The sequence below is a fragment of the Nuphar pumila genome, chromosome 16 (assembly GCF_984573655.1).
Source record: "Nuphar pumila chromosome 16, dmNupPumi1.hap1.1, whole genome shotgun sequence".
In the NCBI taxonomy this organism is placed as follows: Eukaryota; Viridiplantae; Streptophyta; class Magnoliopsida; order Nymphaeales; family Nymphaeaceae; genus Nuphar; species Nuphar pumila.
In genome coordinates, this window is record NC_143264.1 from 61,378,333 (window position 1) to 61,403,671 (window position 25,339).

General features: G+C 35.0%; 1 protein-coding gene across 2 annotated transcripts; it reads left to right on the forward strand.

The window, feature by feature from the left end:
• The first annotated feature begins 1,213 nt into the window (after nt 1–1,213).
• On the forward strand, nt 1,214–22,282 carry LOC149813322 (uncharacterized). Of its 2 annotated transcripts, XM_089991893.1 has the most exons (6): nt 1,214–2,631; nt 18,774–18,832; nt 19,819–19,947; nt 20,980–21,115; nt 21,877–21,990; nt 22,073–22,282. In XM_089991893.1, the coding sequence occupies exons 1-6, from the start codon at nt 1,927–1,929 to the stop codon at nt 22,211–22,213; spliced, it is 1,284 nt and encodes a 427-aa protein (XP_089848019.1). In that variant the 5' UTR covers nt 1,214–1,926; the 3' UTR covers nt 22,214–22,282. The 2 variants fall into 2 exon arrangements, with proteins under 2 accessions (XP_089848019.1, XP_089848018.1); XM_089991892.1 differs by having other exon boundaries at nt 21,877–22,282.
• The last annotated feature ends 3,057 nt before the right edge of the window (nt 22,283–25,339 follow it).

A 25,339-nucleotide genomic window follows, 5' to 3' on the forward strand; every position in this document is an offset into this window, starting at 1 on the left:
TCATGATTTAAATAGAATAGATTCAAGATATAAGGTAAAAATAATGCAGTTACACTAGATTTTAAGAATTGTTTTCTGTTTTATCCAATACATTACCCCCTTCTTAATATTAATATATATATATATATATTTATATTTAAATAAATAATTAAAATTTTAAATAAAATGTGTATCTCAACTTTTTATTGAAAAAGAAATTTTTTACTCGAGGAAAACATCCAACAAACGTATGTGAAACATGTTTCCCAAATAAGGAAAGCAAGTTTCAGATATAAAACAAGTTTGTCTCATGTGTCATATGAAACGGGGTTCACTCAGCAAGAAATGAGTTTCTCATGCATATTCACAAGTTTCGAAAACATTGAGTTTTCAATTTCGAAAAAAGTTTCCCAAGAACCGATTTTCCCACATGTAAGTAGAGTACTTGGTAACCACGGGTTTAACATGATAATTTTTTGCTATATTTTTATGTTATCCATATGTTTATTGTATTTATTTATCATATATACTTTTATACATGCTGATATTTTTTTGTGGACTACTTTTTCAAAATGTCGAGAGATTTTCAGGAGAACAAACACCCTCCTACTGCCAAATTATTGTATGGTAAAACACATCACTGTGTCATGGGAGACACGAGTCAGACACGTTTTGACTCATTAACATGACTTGAAACATGAAAAAAACACATTATTTTAATGTTTTCAAAGAATTTTTAAAATTTTAGTAATATTTTAAGAAAATATATTTTTTTATTGATTAAAAATATAAAAAAATCCATGTCTCCATATCTGGTATTTAAAAAAAAAATCAAAGTCACGTGCCAAACACGAGTCACGTATCGTGTCGTCCCGTATTTGTGTGAAGAACGCAATGAAAACCGGCAGAGAAAATGCCAAATCTAACAATTTAACAAACACACAAGGAATACAGCAGCGTCAGCAGCCACTCAGGTTTGGTGGGGGGCAGCTTTTCTTTCCCCCACTTACCAATCTGCCGGTTTGTGCTCGCCATTGACTAGCAGCTCTCTCTCTCTCTCTCTCTCTCTCTCTCTGGGGAGAGGAGTGTGAGTTTAATATTGGAATTCATTATACCTCAATTTAGCTGAATTTTTAGGGGGCTGGAGTGGTGAGTTTAATCTTGGAATTCTTTCCAAGAGGCTTGGTTTTTGAATCAATGATGGTGAGGTTTTGATTGAAATGGAAGCCTTGTGATGTTGAAAACAGTATTTACTGGGGACGGGCTTTAAATCATAGGTACGATCCCAAGCCTTCAGTTTCGAGCTCCAATTCGTTGTTGGTGTCACAGAATTCGTTTCCTAGAGTCAGATTTCTGTATCTTGTTTCGTTCTTATTCAATTCAGTATTGGTTCTGGAACAATCAATATCATATTCCGTTTTAGTGATCCCTATATTTGAATTAACGCAAGAAAGAGAGAGAGCCACTCTGTTCCTGCAAGTTTCTACCTTTCTTCTACCTACTGTGTCTGGAACAATCTTTGCATCGAGAGGGAGAGATATTTTTGTAAATGAAAAGAGAAAAACCCCCAACCTTTTCTTTTTCATCAATCTCGAATCAATACTCTCTCCTATTTGCTGAAATATGAAAACCCATCTCTTGAAACTATAAATTACAGTCATTTTCATCTCATTTATATTAGAAACCAAATCACCCACTTGCAAAAAGCCCACAGATCTTTTGGGTGTTTCTATTTTGATGTTATATTCAGTGTTCCTGCTTGTTCCATAGAGAAAAGGCCAACAAGATCAAACTCTTCCCTCTCTACATGTGATCGACATCCCCACTTCAAATCCAGAACTTTCTTCATCTGAATAAAACCTTAATTTGTTGAATCTTAAAAGACTAGGTCTTTCCTATGTGCGTATTCAGGAATTTGTGTCTATGATCCCAGTTCTTCATCCTTGAATGTCTCTAGCTTGTGGAATTCCTCTCATTGAAGGCATATACTGTGTTGCTTGTGCTCGTTGGGCATGGAAACGTTGCCTCCACACAGCTGGACATGACAGTGAGCATTGGGGTCTTGCCACCCTTGACGAATTCGAACCAGTTCCTCGCCTTTGCCGCCTAATCCTAGCTGTCTATGAAGAAGATCTTAATAACCCGCAATGGCCCCCAGATAATGGGTATCGAATAGATCCTGCCTTCTTGATCGTTCGGAAGAAGTATGAGCATACTCTAGGCCGAGCACCTCCTTACTTAATTTACCTTGATCACAGTAATTGTGATATTGTTCTTGCGATACGTGGCTTTAATTTGGCAAGGGAAAGCGACTATGCAGTTTTATTGGATAATAGGCTCGGACAGAGGAAATTTGATGGTGGATATGTCCACAATGGCTTGCTTCAGGCAGCTGTGTGGGTCTTAGATGCAGAGTGTGAAACTCTCAAAGACCTGCTTGAGAAGAATCCTGGGTACACATTGACGTTTGCAGGGCACTCACTTGGGGCGGGAGTGGTAGCACTATTGGCAATGGTGGTGGTGCAAAACCGAGATCGGTTGGGGAATGTAGAAAGGAAAAGGATAAGGTGTTTTGCAATTGCTCCGGCGAGGTGCATCTCTTTGAATTTGGCTGTGAGATATGCTGATGTTATCAATTCTGTTGTGCTCCAGGCATGGTTCTTTTCCTTTCTTCCTTTTGTTCTTAAATGATCTTCTTACTTCCCTACAAAGTTACATGGAGAAGCATTTTGATTACTGATGGCATGTTAACTTTCGAAGTCATGGACCTAGCTATATTTAACACTGACGGGTCAACAATAAAATATGATTTATCTAGGTGGCATCCTAAGTTTCAAAGAGACACGCACGCACACACACACTCACAAAGGAAGAGAGTTCCGGTAGTTCAACCCCTTCCTGGCACTTCATTGGGTAGGGGTTTGGGTTTTGGGTCGGTTTGCAGGTGCTATGTGATGGAGGCTTATTTTTTTCAGTGTTGAGTGGCATCCTGACCTTTCTGCAGCCACCTTGTAGCCGAAAGTGATTGGAAGTGATAGTGGAGCTGATGAATTGAAGTCCCTTAGTACTATTCTTTGGCATTTTGCTTGCTTCATGTCATTGTGGCAAAATGTATCTAGAGAAAAGGAATTCACATATTAGATGTCAAACCCTGTGTCTGGACAGGCTTCCTTTAGACTTGGCTGACCTCAACTTGGAATTATTTGCACATTATATTTTAATTATTAATTTGGTAGATGCTAAGTATCAACGGAAAATGATCCAATTCTAGAATCATAAGTGCCTAGGTAAATTCATCCAAGCCAAGTCCAGGAAGGCATGCAGCTCCAATTCTAGGCGAAACATGCATTGTTTATATGTAAGCAATAATCTGAACACACATCATACCAGGTTTGTGCTTGTACTAAAATTAGCCAAGAATGTGAAACTATGAGTTGGACCGATGCTTATAAGATGACAATAAATGTGAACAATCAAGAATGTCCTTAGGTAGGACATGTGGTTATGTTTATCAAAACAATTTTTTCCACTGTCTTGCTAGCCATTAAATACTCACTGAAAATTGCTAATGATCATCTTTCTGTTGAGATCACATAATTCAATGCAAAAGGTCACCTTAATGCAATGAAAATATTGGTAATCGCTGAGTTCTTCTGTTAAAACTTATGATTCAAATCATGCATCCGAATAAAAAGGACAAGCCTTGTCAGAAAATGAAGTTGTTTCATTATTGGAATCTTCTTTCTGTATCAGCTAGAGATAGATTGGAAGTTTTTGGCAATTTTATCATTCAGGCGACTTACCAATAGCGAAAGTGTCATGCTCGAAGAAGCTCTCACATACTTGATTCATTCATTAGAAAGGGTTGGTCCCACTCGTACTGCTAGAAGAGCAGGCCTTGCATATTTTCTAGTTTCACTGTCTGAAGAATCTTTTCTATTTCTCTCTGTCATCAAGTAGAAATTCCCAAACCTCCCTTTTTCTGCATTGTGTGTTTTCAAAACTAGGAATGCTCCTGAGATATGAGAGCTGTCCCAATTATCTAAATCATACAATCAAGTGGAAGTGAAGGTCAGCTGTTTGTAATCACTTTAAATAAATTGTAGTTCCTATTCTTGATCTTTAATACTTAAGAAAAGAATGTCAATCTTCTTTTATGTGCACCATCTTCCTTTGTTCAATGGGATCAAGAGAAATTAAAATAGCACCTACATCATAGCAATATAGATGTCACAAAGTAATGGAACTGTCTAAAGATACAAAAAAAAATTAAAATACTTGACAGTGAGCCATACAAGCATAATCCTTGTATATTGCTAGACCGAGAACTAGTCTGTTAGTCTTGGCTACTCTAAGATAGTTGATGTAGATGGTGTATGCCTGATCGAAGAAACTGTTAAAATATATGTATTAATACATATATATATTATACTATAATACCCGATAGGGGTATTATAGTCTTTTCACAATTTTTTTAGCAAACAATTGTTTTTCTTTTTTATTTATTTTTTACTTTCTTTTATTTTATTTTTTTCCCTTTTATTTGTATTTTTTCAAGCCACTTAAGGGGGCCCACAATAGAGTCATTGGGACCCCCAACGGTCACAAATGTGACCGTTGGGGGCTCTCAACGACTCTTTGGGAGCCAGCCCCCTTTTGGCCTCCTTTTTTATGCCATTTCATTTGTATAAATAGGGGTGTATCCCCTTGTATTCCTTGAAGCCTTAGTGCTCTCTCTCTCTCTCAATAAAGAGTTTTTATATTTTAGCTTATGCTTTCCTTAAAGCTTATGTATGTATTGTCCCATAATGGACTTGGCTATTGTTCCTTTTGAAAGGAAACGACTTTGAATATATTAGGTTCAATAATGAACCAATACAAATGCACATGAAGTACGAATATACCCACTAAAGGGGAAAACACAAGCACATAATGTGCTAACACATAAACCCACAAAGGGGCAAAAATGCCTATAAGGCATAAGTTGATATTATTGAAAAGAGGAAGGGTGTAACACCCATTACATGGAGCAAAGGCTCCTCCAAAGGAGTACCTAAATTACAAGGGGGAGACCCCTATTTATAACACAAGAGAAGAGCCACATAGGGGGCTCCCAAAGGAGTCGTTGGGAGCCCCCAACGGTCACATTTGTGACCGTTGGGGGCTCCCCAATGACTCTTTGGGGAGCCTCCCTAGGTGGCGCAAACCACAAGAATGAAAAAAAGAAAAAATAAAAAATAAAAATAAAAATAAAAAATAAAATTACAAACATATTCCAAATGAAATATGCGTAAAAAGGGGAAATGACTAAACTACCCTTATGCCTAATAATAGAGAAATATATATTTTATATATATAATTAGGAAGATACATATGCATATATACCATATATGTATATGTATCATCCTTTTTATATATAAAATATATATAAGATTACAAAGATTGAATGATACATTTTAACACCCCCCTCAAACTTTGCGTGGGGGAACGAAAAGATTGAAGAATGCAAGAGGAAGAATCTCAAGGCTTCAAGAGCCTTCAGTCTGAATGCCATTGAAATTTGCAAATATCTTCCTCCAAAGTCTTTAACGATGAGGCACCTTTCATGATCTATCCAAGGTACTTCTTTTCCTCTCATCTTCAAGATCATGTGGAACAAATCAAGAAGAGGTCCAAGTAAAAGATATCTTTGCACTTTAATCAAGTGAAATATTCTAAATAAGATGAATCAACCAAAAAAAATCATATCATGTAATTCATCAAAAAGTAATGGTGCAAAAAGATATTCTATGCATAATTCATCACAGGATTTGATGGAACAAGATAATTACTTATGTATGCAAAATGATTTTAGAAAACCAATTTTTCATAATCATATACAATGTTGAAGAGGGAGCGGAAACAAATTACAAGAATGCATAATGCATTCATAAAGTCCAACATTGGACAAACACAACCTTATAACGAGGAATAACATAATGGTCCACAAGGGACACCACAAGAAGCCTACGAAGAGGCATAAATTGCACATAATTTATTGAATGAGGGCCAAAATGCCATAATGAGCATATGCATAAAATATCATGAAATGAATCAACACCTAAAAGAGTCATTAATGATCATGCTCCAATCATACTTTAGTCAAGTAATATGAACCTATAAGATAGAAATACAAGTGTTTTTTATTTTTAGCAAGTCCTTTGAAAACGATTTCAAGAGGGAAATGCTCAAAAGAGTGTATAAAACACAAGAGTTCAAAAAGGTTTTAAGTCCACTTAAGAGGCAAAATAATGAGAGTTATTTGAGTAGAGAACCTTACACATTTAGGAACATCTCACTCAAATGATTGCAATTACAAAAACTCATTTTGCATATCAAATATAAAAGGTGACCAAAAAATCAATTTGATTTTAAAATATGCATATTAATGATATGATTCACTTGTATCTTAAAAAGACAAAATATGAATGAAATTTCACAAATTTCAACAATAATTCATCCATTACAAGCAACTACCTCATTAGTTCTCCAAAACACACAAATCAAGTGTGTAAGCTACTAGATCAAGAACATAAATATAATGCCATTAAAGGCCAAGGACACACACAATGGTGTGTAAAAGAATCTTTTGTATACATGTAATAATACTTGAAATGAGTGCATCAACGATAAGAACAAGAGAATACACGCCAACATGGACAAAAATCATCTCTTGTCTACGTAAAAATACACTCAAGACCAAGTATGTTCAGCTACTAGAATAAGAGTATCAAGCCAACCATGGGCTAAAACACAATACATCTCTTGTCTACATAAAATGGCACTTGAAATGAGTGAAAGAAGTCAACAATGGGCATACATCTCAGCGACTAGAACAAGGACACAAATGCCAACATGGACTAAAGATCACACACCATGGTGTGAATCAACGTGCCTTGTCTACATATAATAACACTCAAGACCAGTGTGTTCAGCTACTAGACCAAGAGAGCAAAGCCAACAAAGGGCTACCAACACACAATGGTGTAATAATATGTCTTGTATATATATGATGACACTTAGATAAGAGGTATAAGAGGAGAAGACTTTTGAGGCAATAAAACTTTGTAATGACAAACATATAAATAAAACCTTGGAGAATATTTTGAAAATAAATATGTGCACATATGCACAACAAGAACACTTGGAACCCTTGTGCACAAAAGCATGTAAAAGTATCTTTAACAAGATACTATAATCGATAGAACGATATAAATGTAAGAACATACATATACCAAGAACACTTGGAACACTTGTGCACAAAACACGAAATCACAAATGTGCAAATGCACTCATAAGATTTATAAGCAATAAAAGGTTGGGCAATAATCCCCAACACCCTTGAATTAAATATACCTTAAAACATTTAAGGTTTCAAGACACCATATATCCATCACATTTATATATAAATAAGAGCATCCATAAGATCAATGGCCAAAAGAAAACGAGTGACACACTCATGATTAGAGATCATATAACAAATCATTCTAGAGTCCCAAGGTGCCCATAATTCACCTCAACAACCATCTTTAATATGGTAATTGGACAATCTAAAATGACATAACACAAGGTGCCCTTAACTCACCTTAACAATTATCTCTAATATAACAATAAGGCCATACAAAAAGGATTGATGCATCATATAACTTGTGATGGATAAAAATAAATGTCATAAAAAGGCAATGAACACTTAGGAAAATCATTTTCCAAATATGTAATTTTACAAAGAGGGCCGATTTAAAGGTCCAACATAATTAATCACAACAATATGCCTTATAATAATTTTGCATAAATACGAAATTATGCTCAATCATGATCATTATCAAAAGACTCAATAAACACAACATGAAATATTTAAGCAATGTCATGTTGTGAGGACGAATTTGGAATAATCTAAGAATCAAATCAAGCCTCTATAAATTGCAATTATATGCATACCAAGATGTAGAATGACAATAATCTTAAATGAGCAAATTTAGGACAACATGTAACAAGAAATTGCGGAAGCACTTATAATGATAAAATGAACAATCTCACAAGTCCACTAAGGGACAAAACAAGCCCTAAGGAAGACAATATATATCATCTCTTTATTGAAAAGAGAGTACCATGTGAAAATGTCTATGAATAGACAATATGCATACAAGCATGAATACTTTATAAAAGAAGTGTACGAAGACACTCTCACAATACTTGAACAAAATACGCAAAAAGCATAATAATAGCAAACATGCAATAATGCATGTATAAAAAGGAGTAAATGCTTGAGACTCTCAAGCTTTCACAAAGATGGTAATATTAAAAAAATCTCATAAAAAACCAATATTAAAAAGAAGCTTATAACAATCATGAAATCTTCTCAAAGAGTATATACTCATAAGAAGATTCACACAGATAAAAAGGCCTCTCAAAGAGAGATCCAATAAACAAAATTCTCAAATGAGGATACATATGAAAGGAAGAGGGAAAACTTTATTAAAGTGGAGAAAATCCCCAAAGAGAATACTAGGATTGCGTTATGGCATAAATCTATAAACAAAAATTCATAATATTATATGACTTAATAGATTATAACCAATGGCATGAATATGTTTTAAATAAACACAACATGAAATATTTAAAACATATGTAATAAGTATGCAACATTAATGAAGACCATAAATAAAACATATTCTTGAAATTGAATTGAACAATGAAAAGAGGATAACTATATTTTATGAGATCATTTTTAAAACTTAATTCAACCGATATTATAAAAATGCCTTCTTAATCAAACATTGCTCGTATGAAAAAGAACTCATTAGGTAGGAAAATAAAACATCATTTTTCAAAGACACATGTTATTATGAAAAAACCTCATATAGGACATTTTAGAGGGTAAACACATACCTTTAATATGAAATAATTATGATGAGAGTATGTGAGCAATGCTACATCTCTCACAAACATTTTACTTCTAACATAACTTTCTTTAAAAAACTTATTTTTCAAGAAAAGACATACGAAAGAGAATAATATAAAAAGTTCAATGGAATTGTTAAGAATCCAAACTCATAATGACATGGAGAACACAAATGCAAAAGCATATCTAATTCTTTATAATGCTCAATACTTAAAGAAATATAATGCATACCAACCATTTTAAGAAGCAAAAGAGAGAAACACATATGAAAAAACATATAATTCTTCATAATGCATAATACTTAAAGAAATATAATGCATATCAAATAATTTTAAGAAGTAAAATAGAGAAACGAGAACTTCACCATTCTTCTTTAAAATTTCTTGAATAACACGCTTCCCAATGCAACAAAGAGCAACTCGATCCCAACCTTGCTCTGATACCATGAAAGAAAATGACTTTGAATATATTAGGTTCAATAATGAACCAATACACATGCACATGAAGTGTGAATATACCTACTAAAGGGGAAAACACAAGCACATAATATGCTAACACATAAACCCACAAAGGGGCAAAAATGCCTATAAGGCATAAGTTGATATTATTGAAAAGAGGAAGGGTGTAACACCCATTACATGGAGCAAAGGCTCCTCCAAAGGAGTACCTAAATTACAAGGGGGAGACCCCTATTTATAACACAAGAGAGGAGCCACATAGGGGGCTCCCAAAGGAGTCGTTGGGAGCCCCCAACGGTCACAAATGTGACCGTTGGGGGCTCCCCAACGACTCTTTGGGGAGCCTTTCTAGGTGGTGCAAACCACAAGAATGAAAAAAAAAAAAAAATTACAAACATATTCCAAATGGAATATGCGTAAAAAGGGGAAACGACTAAACTACCCTTATGCCTAATAATAGAGAAATATATATTATATATATATAATTAGGAAGATACATATGCATATATACCATATATGTATATGTATCATCCTTTATATATATAAAATATATATAAGATTACAAAGATTGAATGATACATTTTAACACGTTTTGTGTATTAGTCCATTGTGGGACATTGTGAATGCTTTTTAGCATTCTTTATCTTTCTGCATACTTCGTTACATGGTGTCAGAGCCATTTGGTTCATAAAAAGGGCGTGATATTCATCTTTACATTCATTGTCCTCATTCTTTACAATACTTTGGTGGTGTCATGGAATCCAAAATCGACCTATCCTTCAAGCTCAATGAAAAGAACTACATGATGTGGGCATCGGCAATGGAGAACAACCTCAAAGGTAAAAAACTTTGGGGCTATGACCTATCCTTCAAACTTTGGAACCTCGATTAGAGCTCACCAAGATCGAAGGAGGTCAAAAAAAGGCTCTTGAGAGAGATGCTCGTCTCAAAGCCATTGAAGACCACCAAAAGAAAGTTGAAGATTGAAAAAGCAATCACGCCAAGATCTTTGCTTGGTTCATGAACAATGTCGAACTCAAGGTATGTGCAAATATAGCTAAATTCCGTCGAGCCAATGAGGCTTGGTTCTTTATGAAGGGTATGTATACCCAAAAAGACCTTGCAAGAGCATATTTTTTGCAAGAAAAATTTGAACCACCAAACAAGGTGATTCAAGTATACAAGATTATTATAGTGCATTAAACCCATTATGGGATGAGTTGGCTCTTTTAGAGCCAAAATGGGTGGCTATGGAAGATGTCGAACTAAGACAAAAACAAATGGAACAAGATCGATTGTTCCAATTTTTGTTTGGACTACGTCCCGAATTTAAGCAAGTGACATCATCACTTCTCTATAGATCTATTTTCCCTCCTATTGAAGATGCCATAGCCGAAATCACACAAGAGGAAACTAGGCTTGGCATGAGTAAGAACATTGATGAAGTGCTTGCCGCAGTGTTATAAAAAACGCGCCTTAAGGCTTGGCCCTCTGTGGCACATTTTTTTTTTTTTTACAACAAGATTTCTGAAGCATATGTTTATTCTTTTGAAAGTTTTCTGCTGCAAAGTTGGTTAGTCCATCTTATGCCATTAGTTACATTAGGGTTGTTTCACTGCAGTCTATACAACTGTAACAGTTGAACTGTTCTTGCTTTCTCAATAGCATCCACACTGGGAGTGTTGTATTTTGCACGTTGTCTCATAAAAAGATGCAAATCACAGTTGGATCAGTAAAGAGAACCATAGCTTCACTGGTTACTTAGCTTATAGAAACATAGTTTTCAACACATAATTTGACAAGTATAACTAATTCAGGAATCAAATCCAATCGTCTAACTTCAAGCACATGGTATAGGTTTGGGAATATATAGGATTATGGCTAATTGTATTGGATCACTTCTTATGTCATAAAAAAATATCAGATCTCTTTTCATGTTGGGAATCCCTCTCATGTCTTCTTTACCTTTTTACTTTACTTTATTTAGAGTTTCCATTCATTGGCCAGAACACTATGTGCACATGCAAACAAACTTATTTTATGGCATAATAATGTAAATGCTCTTGATACTAAGTATTTAATCAATTTTATCAATCTTTAATTATTCCATAATACAATAACTAAGTTCTTTGTGGCTAAATTTACATCTACTGTCATGGTTTGATGTTAGGTGTATGATATACTGCCATGGTTTGATGTTAGGTTTTATATGTTAATATCATATTTTTTAGAATAATGTCATATATTTTAATTTTTGTTAGTTAATCTCATATATTTTCCAGTTATGTAATCAATTTTTTAGTTACTTTTATACGTTAATCTCATATTGTTTTTAGAATAATCTCATATATTTTAACTTTTATAGGTTAATCTCATATATTTTAACTTTTGTAGGCTAATCTCATATTTTTTAGTTATGTAATCAGTTTTTAGTTACTTTTATATGTTAATCTTATATTTTTTAGTACTTATTTGAGATTTTCTATTTCTTATTGGTTGTTATTTCATCAATAAAGCATTTCTTTATTTATTTGTATTTTTAGATATTTTTTTATAATTTTTTAAAAGTTCTCAATTTTTTTTTAGGCTTACGTTTTACGCCTCGAGGCTTATGCCTCGCCTCGGTTTTTGGTGGAGCGCCTCGCTACGCCTCAATGCTTTTCACAACACTAGCTTGTCGTATCCAAACCCGACAACAATGTCAAAACCTATAAACCACCCCATTTTGGAAAACAAGGAAACTATAATGGAGGAAGAAATATGATTGTATGTCATCATTGTTATGAACTCGGTCACATCAAACCCGCTTGCCCAAAGCTAAATGGAACATTCAAGCCTAAGGTGACTTCTCTTGAAGAATCTACCACTAACAAAGAAGATGAAGGCAAAAGTGGGGACCTCAAAGAAACACTTGGTGAAATATCTATGGCTCTACAACAAATTCTCAAAGCCACTTCCTCCACATCGGGTGCGGCCATTGCGTCTACATCATCACCCGGTACGTATTCTTGGATCCTAGACTCTGGAGCATCCTTTCATATGACCCCTCATGAAAATGCTTTAATCGATGTATGCACCAATTCAAAAAGTTCATGTGTTTCTACGGTCGATGGGACTTTTTTAAAAATCACGAGTATTGGAACACTTAACTCTCAAAATTCTCAAAATCTCTTTGTTCCTAAAGTGAGAGTTGTTCCAAAGCTTAATTTGAATCTTTTTTCGGTTTCCCAAATTGCCGACTATGGATGTGAAATATTTCTCATCTAATGGTTGCTTTGTGCAGGATCTCCAATCCGGGAAGCAGATTGGGCAAGGACATAGGAAGGAGGACCTCTATTATATGGAACATCTAAACGTTCCTACAAACTCTTTTTGTACTTATGTCCAAGATAAAAGCATTGAAACTTGGCATAAAAGACTTGGACATCCAAGTTATTCTAAAATATATATTTTTCCATTTAGAACCAAATTTTGTAAGGAAAAAGACATTAATTGCAAAAATTGCATTTTTGAGAAAATGAAGTCTATTTCATTTCCAATTAGAACATTTCTTTCTACAAGACCTTTTGAATTTGTGCACTCAGATGTTTGGGGTCCATCTCCGGTCATGTCTAAAGGTGGTTACTCTTACTATGTCACTTTCATTGATGACTTCACTAGATATGTTTGGATTTATTTTCTTAGTCATAAATCCGAAGTGTTTTCCTTCTTTAAGAGTTTCATGTGAAAATACAAAATCAATTTCAAAGTAATATATTCATTCTTAGATCCGATTCCGGTAGAGAATATTTATCTACCGAATTTCAAAATTATTTAAAACAAAATGGGATTTATCACAAAAAATCGTGCCCTAGAACTCCACAACAAAATGGACTAGCGGAAAGTGGAGAAAGATTCTGTTGTAGGTGTCTCTCGAAGGCGGCGGAGGAGCCACCGCAGTCAGTTGCTCGCTGAATGAGGGCAACATTCCGGCCACTGCTAGCAGAAAGAGGACGACGATCACCATCAGATCGCCGGCTCTTTGCTTCCCTTAATACAGTGTTTCACGAAGAAGGAAGAAGATGACGACGAAAAGTTCAAACGGAAAAGAAAGAGAGAGTGTTTCAAGTTTGTTTCGCCTTTTGGACTTTGAAGAGTTAACATCATCATCGACTTTCTGGATGGAGGATATTTTTGTGCTTTTTTCGAACCGTCGTTTCCCTTTTTTTTGAATGAAGGACATTTTTTTCACTTTCTCGAACCGTCGTTTTATGGCGAGAATAGCAAGAAAGGGTACTTAAGTCTTTGCAACCGCACCGGACTCTGACGGTAACTGATGCTGACAAACATGGGGATACAAGCCCCATGTGCTTACATATGTGGCACTCATTGAGACCCGCCCGAACATACGATGTAGCTAACGACCATCTTCGGGGGAGAACACACACCACCAGTTTTATTGCTTGTAGAAAATCACTATTACAAAAACACTTGAACAATTACAGTATAAAAATCAGGTTGCCAATTTACTCTTAAAATATGCATAAAACACTCGAGTCGCATTGGGTATCCAACAAAAAAGCCAGGTCAGGTCAGGTACCCAACAAAAATCATAACCAAACATGCTGGTATATTGCCCAAGTTCGTCCGACCTGAATATTATTCGGGTCGACACTTTTTATGCCCATACCTGAGTATGAAGGCTCAGGTCAGATTGGGTACCCGGTGCAAGAGGGCATAGACCATGAGCCCAGATCCAAATTACTTTTAGCAATGAAATAAATCATATAAGCCCCTTTGGGATCTATAGAATGGGAGGAAATCCAGGAAATGAAAAAATGAAACTTTAAAGTCAAATCCTTCCTAACCTCTGTGACAAATATCGTGATATTTATAAAAATGTTGGCAATATATCGTGAGAAATTGCCTGAAATTTTAAAACAACAATTTCTCGCAAGATTTTCAAACTGTGACAAATATCGTGATATTTATATTTTTAAAGGATATTTATCGTGAAAACCCCTGAGATTTTTATTTTTAAATGTATTTTATTTATATTTTCTTATATAATTTTTTTACTTTTTATTCCCGAGATTTTGCCGAAAAAACATGAGATTTATGAAAATTTTCAAAATCTCCCAAGTTTTTTGCCGGACGAGATTTTGTCGTTTTTAAACGATGTCTGTGTTATTACTGACGGAAGCTCCACTTGTCTGGTAGGAACAGTTAGTGCCTGTCATCATGTGTTGGGAGGTTGCACATAGGCATATTATCGAAATCGCTAGAACGTTGCTTGTCTCTAAAAATATTCCAAATTTTTTTTGGGTCGAAGCCGTCTTGACCTCAATATATTTAATCAATAGAATGCCCTCTTCTAAACTAAAAAATGTTTCTCCGTATGAAAAACTTTTCAAATTCTCACCCGACTACAATTGCCTTCGTATCTTTGGTTGTAAATGCTTTGTCCTCTTACATAAGAGAGATAAGTTATCTCCAAAGGCGATTGAACGTGTTTTTTTGGGATATGGGAAAAATAAAAAAGGCTATAGATGTTTTGATTCCAAAAATAACAAACTATATGTTTCAAAAGACGTAACCTTTTTGGAAGAAGAGAATGGATTTGAAAACCTAGGAAAACAAAATGAAGTTGACTACATATTTTTACATGATTTTATAGATGATATATGTGATGATTCTATGAATCATCCGGAAAATATAGAGGATACTTGTGATGTATCTAATATTGATATATCACCGTATAATGGTGATATCAGTAATGACAATATTAATGTTTATACCCGAAGAGACCAAGAAAGGCCTATTAGTGCCTTGGAGAAATTTTCTCAACTTACTGAATCTTTAGAGAAACCCCCTGATAAGAGATCTTCTAGAGAATCAATTCCATCCAATAGGTTTGTGTCATATGATTCTCTAACACTTAACTATCGGGCTTTTCTAATAACACTACATTCATATTATGAACCCGCTCACTATAATCAAGCCAAAACTATATTAGTTTGGGTTGAAGCCATGAAAGTAGAACTAAATGCCTTACAAAAGGCCAATACTTGGGAAATAGTCAAACTACCTTTATATAAAAAACCTATTGGATGCCGATGGGTCTATAAGGTTAAAACCAAAAGCGATGATCCTTATAAAGATATAAGGCCAGATTAGTGGCTAAGGGATATTCGCAAGAATATGAGATTGACTACGAGGAAACATTTGCTCCTGTAGCCAGAATGACAAGTGTTAGAACCTTAATAGCTATCACATCAATAAAAAAATGGCCTATATATCAACTCGATGTGAAAAATACATTTCTTAATGAAAATCTCAATGAAGAAGTATATATGGATCCGCCACCTGGAGTTACCATTGGACAAGGTCAAACTCTTAAACTTTTAAAAGCTTTATATGGTCTTAAGCAAGCCCCAAAGGCTTGGTATGATCAATTTAGTGATATACTTAAATTGGGATTTCGTTCCTGTTATACTGACACTGCTCTTTTTGTGAAAAGTGTAGGTACTAAGATTGTTATCCTATTACTTTATGTTGATGACATGATTATCACAGGAAATGATCAAGATAGTATTGTTAATGTCAAAAATATGCTAAAGTTTAACTTTGACATGTCTAATTTATGTTTTCTTAGATATTTCTTTGGTATTAAAGTTGCATATTCTCTCTGAGGATATATTCTATCACAGATAAAGCTTGTTGCAGATATATGTACTAAGTCAGGCATTTTAGATGATAAAAAGGTGGAGACTCTACAAGTAATAAATGTTAAATTAAGGTTGGAGGATGAGGTTCTTCTAGAAGATCCCACACCCTACAAACAACTAATTGGATCTCTCAGATATCTAACTATCATCAGGTCTGACATCGCTCATGTTGTTCACTCTGCTAGTCAATTCCAACATGCTCCTACAACTGTGCATATGGGTGCTATGCTCCGGGCCATAACTAAAGGGCTATTCCTATCCTCATCTTCTTCATTAAATTTACTTGCTTATACTGATGCAGATTAGGGAGGTAACCCTAATGATAGAATCTCATCTACTGGTTTCTGTGTTTTTCTAGGAGATTCCTTAATTGCTTGAAGATGCAAGAAGCAACAGAAAGTTTCACTATCCTCTACTGAAGCTGAATATCGGGCTATGACAACTACTACAATGGAACTTGTTTGGCTTTTAAGTCTTCTCAAAGATATGGGAGTTGATATTTTTGGAGCTTTAAAGCTTTGCTGTGACAACAAAAGTGCCATTTATATTGCCATTTATATTGTCGGAAATCACAGCTTCCACGAGCGGACCAAACATATAGAGATGGACTGTCACTATGCTCGTGATGAGTATCTACGCGGAACAGTTATATTGCCATATGTCATATCAGAATATCAGTTAACGGATTTCTTCACTAAAGCACTTCGTGCTCCACGCTTCGTGTTTCTCCTTGGCAAACTTTCTGTCATCTCCCCATAAAGTTTGAGGAGGGTTGTTAAAATATATGTATTAATACATATAAATATATATATATATATATATAATACTATAATACCCGATAGGAGTATTATAGTCTTTTCACAATTGTTTTAGTAAACAATTGTTTTTCTTTTTTATTTATTTTTTACTTTCTTTTATTTTATTTTTTTTCCTTTTATTTGTATTTTTTCAAGCCACTTAAGGGGGGCCACAATAGAGTCGTTGGGGGCTCCCAACGACTCTTTGGGAGCCCCCTTTTGGCCTTCTTTTTTAGGCCATTTCATTTGTATAAATAGGGTGTATCCCCTTGTATTCCTTGAAGCCTTAGTGCTCTCTCTCTCTCTCTCTCTCAATAAAGAGTTTTTATTATTTTAGCTTGTGCTTTCCTTAAAGCTTATGTATGTATTGTCCCATAGTGGACTTGGCTATTGTTCCTTTTGTGTATAGTTCACTGTGGGACATTGTGAATGCTTTTTAGCATTCTTTATCTTTTCACATACTTCGTTACAGAAACCTTGTTAATTAATGTCTAGCATGTGAATGCATGGTAAGGGTGCTTGTAATGCTGCACTGTAATCAAGCTGAGGACCATCTTATCTACTATTAAATGTTTATGCATTGCAATGCAGGAAGGCCTGCAATCAGTCATTCCAGAACTATGGGATATTCATGTCAGTTGAGAACCGTACTTACATGATTGTTTTAAATAATAATGAATTGTCAAGTGGAACCATCAAACTTTGAATTTGAGACATGATCAGTTCATTGGCACCTCTGACAGATTACCATCAGATGTGCCTTGGATGCCGTTCATCCATGTGATGAGCGGAAACCCAAACACCATGGTTGGATAGTTTACTTCTCAGATGGGTCAGAATGATTCATGTTCTAGATGAATGACATCTAAAGCACAAAAAATGAATGACTGAAAAACAAGGGAAAGTGGTGGTGTTTGGGTTGCCATTCATCTCAGGATGAACAACATCCAAGGCACCTCTGACAATAATATTGTCAGAAGTTCCTATGAATGGAGCTACTGTAGTGTCGATATCATTGACGCGTAGCAGAATAAGGCCAAAGAAGACAATCACAAGCAGCATCCTTAAATGCATGTAAGTCTACACGATCCTGTCAAATAAGTTCAAAATTATACCTTATGTTACCTAGACAAGGATACAGGTGTCAATGTCAAACATGGGTATGTTGAACATGCCAAAGCTAAAAAAGATTAGCCGTGCACACACACACACACACACACACACACACACACACACACACACACACACGAAGAAGATCAAAAAAGGGATACAATTGGATACAGCTACACACATGCACACACACACACACACATGAAAGAGTAAGACGTGTTCAAACTCCAAACTGCAAGGAGAGAGGATGTCAAATTAGTTTTGCATTGCATGAGCCTAAAAGATCAATAAAATAGATATATCTGTTTATATCATTCTTTCTTTGAAAATTCAAATAAACCCATGAAAAAGTGCCAATATGAAGTCATTAAGGTTCTTGTAATTTTATCCAAATAAGCAACATTAATCATAGAAAAGATGATTAATTCTGAAACTGGAACAAATAGAGGTACAATTACAAAAAAGGCATGAACACTAAATAAATAAAAAAGTGGAGTGTCCAGAATGTTGGTGTCAGTATCACTGTCACCAATTGTTGGATACAGTGATGGCTAGCTGGTAGGAATGTCCAGGTAGTAAAAACTGATTTTGAATAGATCTTAGAAGATTGCATTATATGTTAAAACTCTAAATTTATTGGGTCTCTCGTTCTCTCTTCATTGTATATGGCTCAAGAGATAACAATTGGACCAAATTAAAACCCTTTGGTGCTTGTTAATTTTCCTCATTCTTGTTGATATTCAGTTATAATTGTTTTCTAATAGGAATTTTGGTGGTGCAGGATGATTTTTTACCGCGAATAGCTACACCTTTGGAAGACATATTCAAGTCACTCTTCTGGTAGAACTCTAAATCCTTTTCTAATCTTCATGGTTTCTCCTATGTTATCAATCTTTTGTTTCAGAGGACGCACATTGAGGGAATTTGTGGAAATGATTTAGAGGAATCACAGGAAATGATTTGAAGAGAATTAAGGATTTTCTCTCTTGTTTGTGAATTTTTAGTAATTCCTTAAAGGATTCTGGCTACCAATTGTCCCATATTCTTTACTTTGATTGGGAGACGATTCCTCATAAGTAGGAGAGAGGAGCAAATGACTGGGGTAGGGTTTAGATGGTATGTCCTAAAATTATGGGATGATTGGTAAGGGGAGAAGGGAGTAAGGTGGTAGAAGAAGGAAAAGTGCAGTTTCCTCAAATATGGTTAGCTGATGATTTTCCAAGGGAGTCAGAAACTTCAATGATGAAAGAACTAACAATTAACCTCCTAATAGAAAGAGTGAAGGAAACAAAGGATTTGAAACTGGAAACTCCCTCCCAGTCTCTCATTTTCTCTTAATTCTCTTCTGACGAACAACCACAATTCTGAGCCCTTGCTGTCCATCTCCCAGACCCTTAAATAAGATTGGTTTTATAAATTAGCATTCAAACTGTCTTTTCTTTTGTCACATGAACCTAAATGATGAAAATTACTGAACTGCAGTTCCTTTTAGAAAGGTCGAGCGTATTTTTTCCATAAAAATATAACAATCAAAATAAATGACCTTGATTTTCAGTGTGTTAAGTCAAAAACTGGTTCTCTTGCAATGTTTTCATAAATGAGTCTTCTGGAAGTTGTCCTTTATTCTTTTCTGGGACTTGTGTGCTTCTCTCTGCTTGTGCTCACTCCCATGCATATGTTGGATGCATTTCTGTAAACAGAAGCATTTATTAAATTTGTGTTTGCATGTGTGTATGTCTGTCTCTGTGTGTGTATTGCATGTGTGCATGCGTGAGTATGTGTGTGTGTGTGAGCTTCACAATGAAAAGAGGTCTTTCTGTGGACAGTTTGCCATGCATATTATGCTTGAGATGCATGAGAGATACATGCACACCAGAAGACAGAATGCTCAAAGATCCTAGGCGACTTTATGCTCCAGGCCGGCTGTACCACATTGTTGAGAGAAAGCCATTCAAGTATGTGCAAATGCAATTCTTTTTTCCTTTTTCTTCTCCCTTTCATCATGGTGGAGGATGTGACTCACACACACATGTATCTTTGAAATTGCTGACTAGATTGTGGTGACTATTAATTTCGTTGGGAGAAAATTTAAGCTTTTTGTCACATACAACTGCTCAGGATAGATAGAACTGATTATCCATATCACTGAGTCATAACAAGATATGGAGGAAACCTCGCTTCCCGGCCACCAGTCAGAGTCATACTCTTGCACCATAATCTATGGCATACTGTATGAACCACAACATGAACTTCTCTCACTGTTCGGGCCAATGTCATTTTTTGAGTTATCAAGGAATGACAATAATAAAGTTTCAATCATGGTAAAACTGGAAGTTTTGTATATATTAGGACTCTTTCAGATTTTTTTTTTCTAATTGGTTGTTCCACAAAATGTTGTTTGAGTTAACTGTATTGTCAGATAATTAGTGTGCAGGTTCATATGGATAACATGAGTTCTAATATAAGCTAGAGAACATCTTTAGGAACAAAGAAAGACTCTGGGCTGTGTAGGGGCAGTTGGCTTTCTATTTGTCCAGAGTTTTTCCTTGCGAATACTTCAAAACTATGATCATTGACTGATGTATCTTTGGCTTTCAAAAAGTAATTTATTTATTTCATCTTTGAAAATGTTCACAGTATACCAATTAAGTTCTGTTTCCCGGAATGTCACAGCTAGCCCATATGGTAACATTGTTCTAGTCTGAACAGGAAACCAAGTGCATGGCTTGCCATTTTTTCACCGGACGACACTTGAATGGCCAGAATTATGTCATCACATAAACAATTTCAAGAGAACATTTGCATGTAGTTCGTGAGCTAATAAAATTCATTTGGTATTTAGTATGATTTTATAATACTAAGTGTTTCATCATGTCTGGTAGCAACAAGGAGATTAATGAGACCTGCTCATGGTTCTTAAGAAACTGATCAGTTATGCTTGCGGTTTTGACCTGGCTAACCAAAAATAGCTCGTCCTAATGTTACAGATGGGGAAGATTCCCACCAGTTGTAAGGACAGCTGTGCCTGTGGATGGCAGGTTTGAGCATATTGTCCTCTCATGTAATGCCACATCAGACCACACAATTATCTGGATAGAGAGGGAGGCTCAGAGGGCTCTAGACGTAAGTCCATCACACCACTATAACTTTGAAGTTGGTTACTTTGGATTATAAACAAAGGACGTGATCAGTTAAGAACTATATGTTTCCGAAAACGCACCCATGCTCACATTATTTTCTGATTGATTTGTGCACTTTGAATCTATTTCCGGTTCCTTACTGCCTTAGAGTTATCTTTTGCAACTCCAACATCATCAAGACCAAGCTATTGTCGATAGGTTGGATGGTTAGGCCACTTGACAAGAATGCTACTCATATGCAAAAACAAAAAATCTGAAAATATTTGTAAATTATTCATGATCAAGTGCATAATTTCGGTTCGGATAAAATGATTTAGTTCTTGTTATGTTGGTCCTTCTCTCACCATTATAGATATTAAGACTAAATAATAGTGATACCTTATTGGGTGATAAAAAAATGTTTATTATATTAGATTTTCCTCCAAAGAACCCGCCAATGTATTTTCACAAACTTTGTTACAAGCTACCAGACTGATCATCTGTGCTTATGACAGACATTGATCAATTTTTCACGCAAATGGGAATATTTACTTTCATATCAAGGTTCATGATTGCTTTTTCCAGATACTGAATAAATCATGTAGAATGGTTGGGGTTTACAGATTAAAAAATGATATTTATAACGTAAAAATTTCAACAAGATCACATTTTTTATGGCTACGTCCTTCTACATGGCTGTTCTTGTCGGTTTCACGTATTTTCTGTTAATTTTTCCCTACTAGTAACTATTTTCATGCACAACAGTTGATGTTGGAAAAGGATATGATCACAGAGATACCACCAGAGCAGCGGATGGAACGCCAAGAAACGCTAGAGAGAGAACACAGCGAGGAGTACAAAGCTGCACTTCAAAGAGCAGTAACACTAGCAGTTCCTCACGCTTATGCGCCGTCTCTATATGGCACCTTTGATAGATCCAACTGTGAGCATTTTCTTGCAGGCGAGGACTCATCGAGCACTAGGAAAAGCAGGCAGAAGGAGAGCTGGGATGAGCTCATTGAACGCCTGTTTGAAAAGGATGAGTCTGGTCACATGGTTCTCAGAAAAGCATAAGCTGGCAACGAGTTATGTAAATTTCTGATTTTTCTATTGATTGTATTATTGTTGTTTTTTTCAAGTTTGAGCATGCAGAACAGAAGAAATAAAAAATTTCTATTGAGATTGCAAATTTCTTTACAACATGGGAGAGCATTAAGTTTCTCAAGTACAGTGTTTCTTACACCCAGAGGGAGGGGGGGAGAGAAAAAAAATCCTCTAGACATGGTGCATGTGGATAATCTCTCCCGTTTACAGTTACGTACCAAGCACCCATTCCCCTGCAAGAAAGAAAGACATGCATCAGCCTTCTCTTTTCTGCTTGTAAACAAAATCAAAGTAACTTGGTTCAAGCATAAATTAGTTGTATGAAAATATGCAAGATGTTCAAAATGAACGAATGATATGGATTCTTTTTTTCCAAACTAAGAAGCGAACAGGGAAGGTATAGAAGCGAGCAGTTTTTCTTTCAATTGTATCTACACACAGTTGCAAACAAAAGGCATAAGGTAACAAATACAACAGTAGTTCAGAAAGTGAATACCTACCGAAAGCATTGGTAGTAGAATTAGTCAGAAAAATGTGTTATCACTCCTCAATTTGTTGATAAGCCTATTTCACAGAAAAAAGAATAAAGTTTATCAGCACACGTATATACGTTTGTGCATGCATGCGCACCCACCCTCTTACATCACCACCAAATGCATTAGAAGTCAATTCTTTTATTTATCTATGCTTAAAACATCAACAAAACCTAGATCCTGGCATTGTAGGATATATGCCCAAGAAACGCTTATGGAACGGATGTGCAATTGATACCAACAAAAACCAGAAATAAATAGTAAACTGGGTAGAGGGAAAAAAAAGAAATATTTACCAAAGACTCGAACATCCCAGCAGAAGCAACACAAAACTATATATCTTTGCATATGGAATAGATAAACGTGAAGGGAAGATAAGAAATAGTATTTACCATGCATTCTCTTCACAAAGCGCTCAAATTCTAAGAAGTTGTCTCTCTCCATCAGAGCTGGGCCCAGTCTGAGATAAGTGAATGCAGACAGGTGCCTTTTATCAGGATCATTCAGAGGCTTTGCATTCTCCAAAATCTTGTTATAACCATCTCTATCGTGACATGACAGAGCATTCTCACTGGCTACATGTATGTTAACTTCCCACGCAACATTCAGCACCTGAAACACACGCAACAATTAATATAGGATCCTTTTTCTGCAGTAATGAAAGGGGAAAAAAGGACCTAAAACAAAAGCTCAAGGTTTCTCTTGAACATAAATGCAACACACACACACACACGCAGTGATTGGTAGCTGTGCACCAGTTAAGACGTGCACTTTGTGCACTCATGTCAACAATCTTTCAATCAATCTGACCACGTGTTCAACAAGTTCTGTTTGCGAGTGATCACACCTTGGATCATGTTTTTTAACTTTTCCTAAAAAAATGAAATATCACGAAAATAGCAATTTTTGCCCGTATTTCAGTTGAATCAGGACTCTGCGGGCATCCTGCTTTTATGATTTAATCAAATAATGCATCAAATAAATTCCAAAGTTCACAAAAATAGACATTAACACTTCTAATGACTCTAAAATTAAAATAGAATTGAAAATAGAATTTTTTGTATTATTTTGATAAAAAATTAAATAAAAACATAAAAATATATGATTTTGCCTGCAGGCACATACCTGTCACAGTGTCAGACTCAAATCAGGCATATAACAATAATGAAAAATAGTAAAATTTTATATTAAAAAACTAGACAAATAAACAAAAATATTTCCTTTTACAGATCAGAAAAATCATCTTTGTTTAGAAAGATATCGTTTTGGCAATATACGCTTGATTCCAGCGAATACGTAACGACTCCAAAAAAGATAGTTCTAATTTTGGCTTAATTAAAAATAACAGACAGTGTTAAAAAATTATAAAAATCACACTGATAAAACTAGATATGCTGCTAAATTCATTACTTTTTATGGATCATCGATCAAATCTCTGGTTAGGGAGATACGATCTACGTAAGTTGACCAAAGGCTAAAATCATACATAACGGCCACTGTAAAACAAGTTCTGATTTATGATAAAGAAAAAATAAAAAATGACCATAGAAAAATCTAAAAATTTCACATAATATAATAGACATCATAAAGAATCCACTATTTTTTACGGATCATCGATCGAATTTTCGATGAGAGAGATATCACCTCGACAAGTTGCCCCGATTTCATGTAACATTTTCACGGTACAAGAAGTAGAGTTCGGTTTCTGATTTTTTTAGTAGGGTTACAGAACTCAAAATAATCCAAATTTTTTATGAAAAGTCACTGACACATGCACAATTTAACCCTAAAAAAAATAAAATTTAATGATAAAAAAATAAATATAAAATAATGTTGTTCCTGCATGTCCAAAATTGAGATATGTATATTATCGACAAAGCGCATGAATAAACATAATTTAAGCATGTAAAAATCATAACAAAATACAAATAATGAAACGAATTATATTTTGATGCTTAAACACATGAAATAAACATTAACATGACAAAAAAAATAAAAAAAATCAGGGAAAACATGATTGGAATTTGATTTAGCCATTAAAAGAGGGATTTGATCCATTGAGCGGTCGAATCTCGATCTTTTCTGGGTATTTAATATAATAAACAAAAAATAAATATTATTAATGGATCAAAAATGTGTAAGGGACCATCAAACATCAGTTGATCATCATCTTGAGGCTCTCACGTGATTTTTTTGAAATAAAAACAAGGAAAAAGCATGCTAAAAGGCGACAATGGCAAAAATATAAAAAAAAAATAAAATAAAATAAAAAATGAGGAGAAGTTGACTCACCTTGGGGGATTCAACAATGGAGGAACTTGATGTAAAGAGGGAGCCACAAATTTGGGAGAGAGAGAGGAGAAAAAGCATGGTTGACCCTTTTGATTAGAGTTGAATTTTTTCAAAATTCTTCCTAATTAATTCAATTAAGGGGGACGGTTTTCCTAGAGCTTTCTAACCTAACTAAACTACTAATTGGTCAACCCTAATTAACATAATTGAGTCCTAATTAACATAAAACAAATCCAAATGTGGCGTCACCTACTGTGGGCCCATATTTGTTTTTAAAAGCCTTAATTTCAAGATTTTAA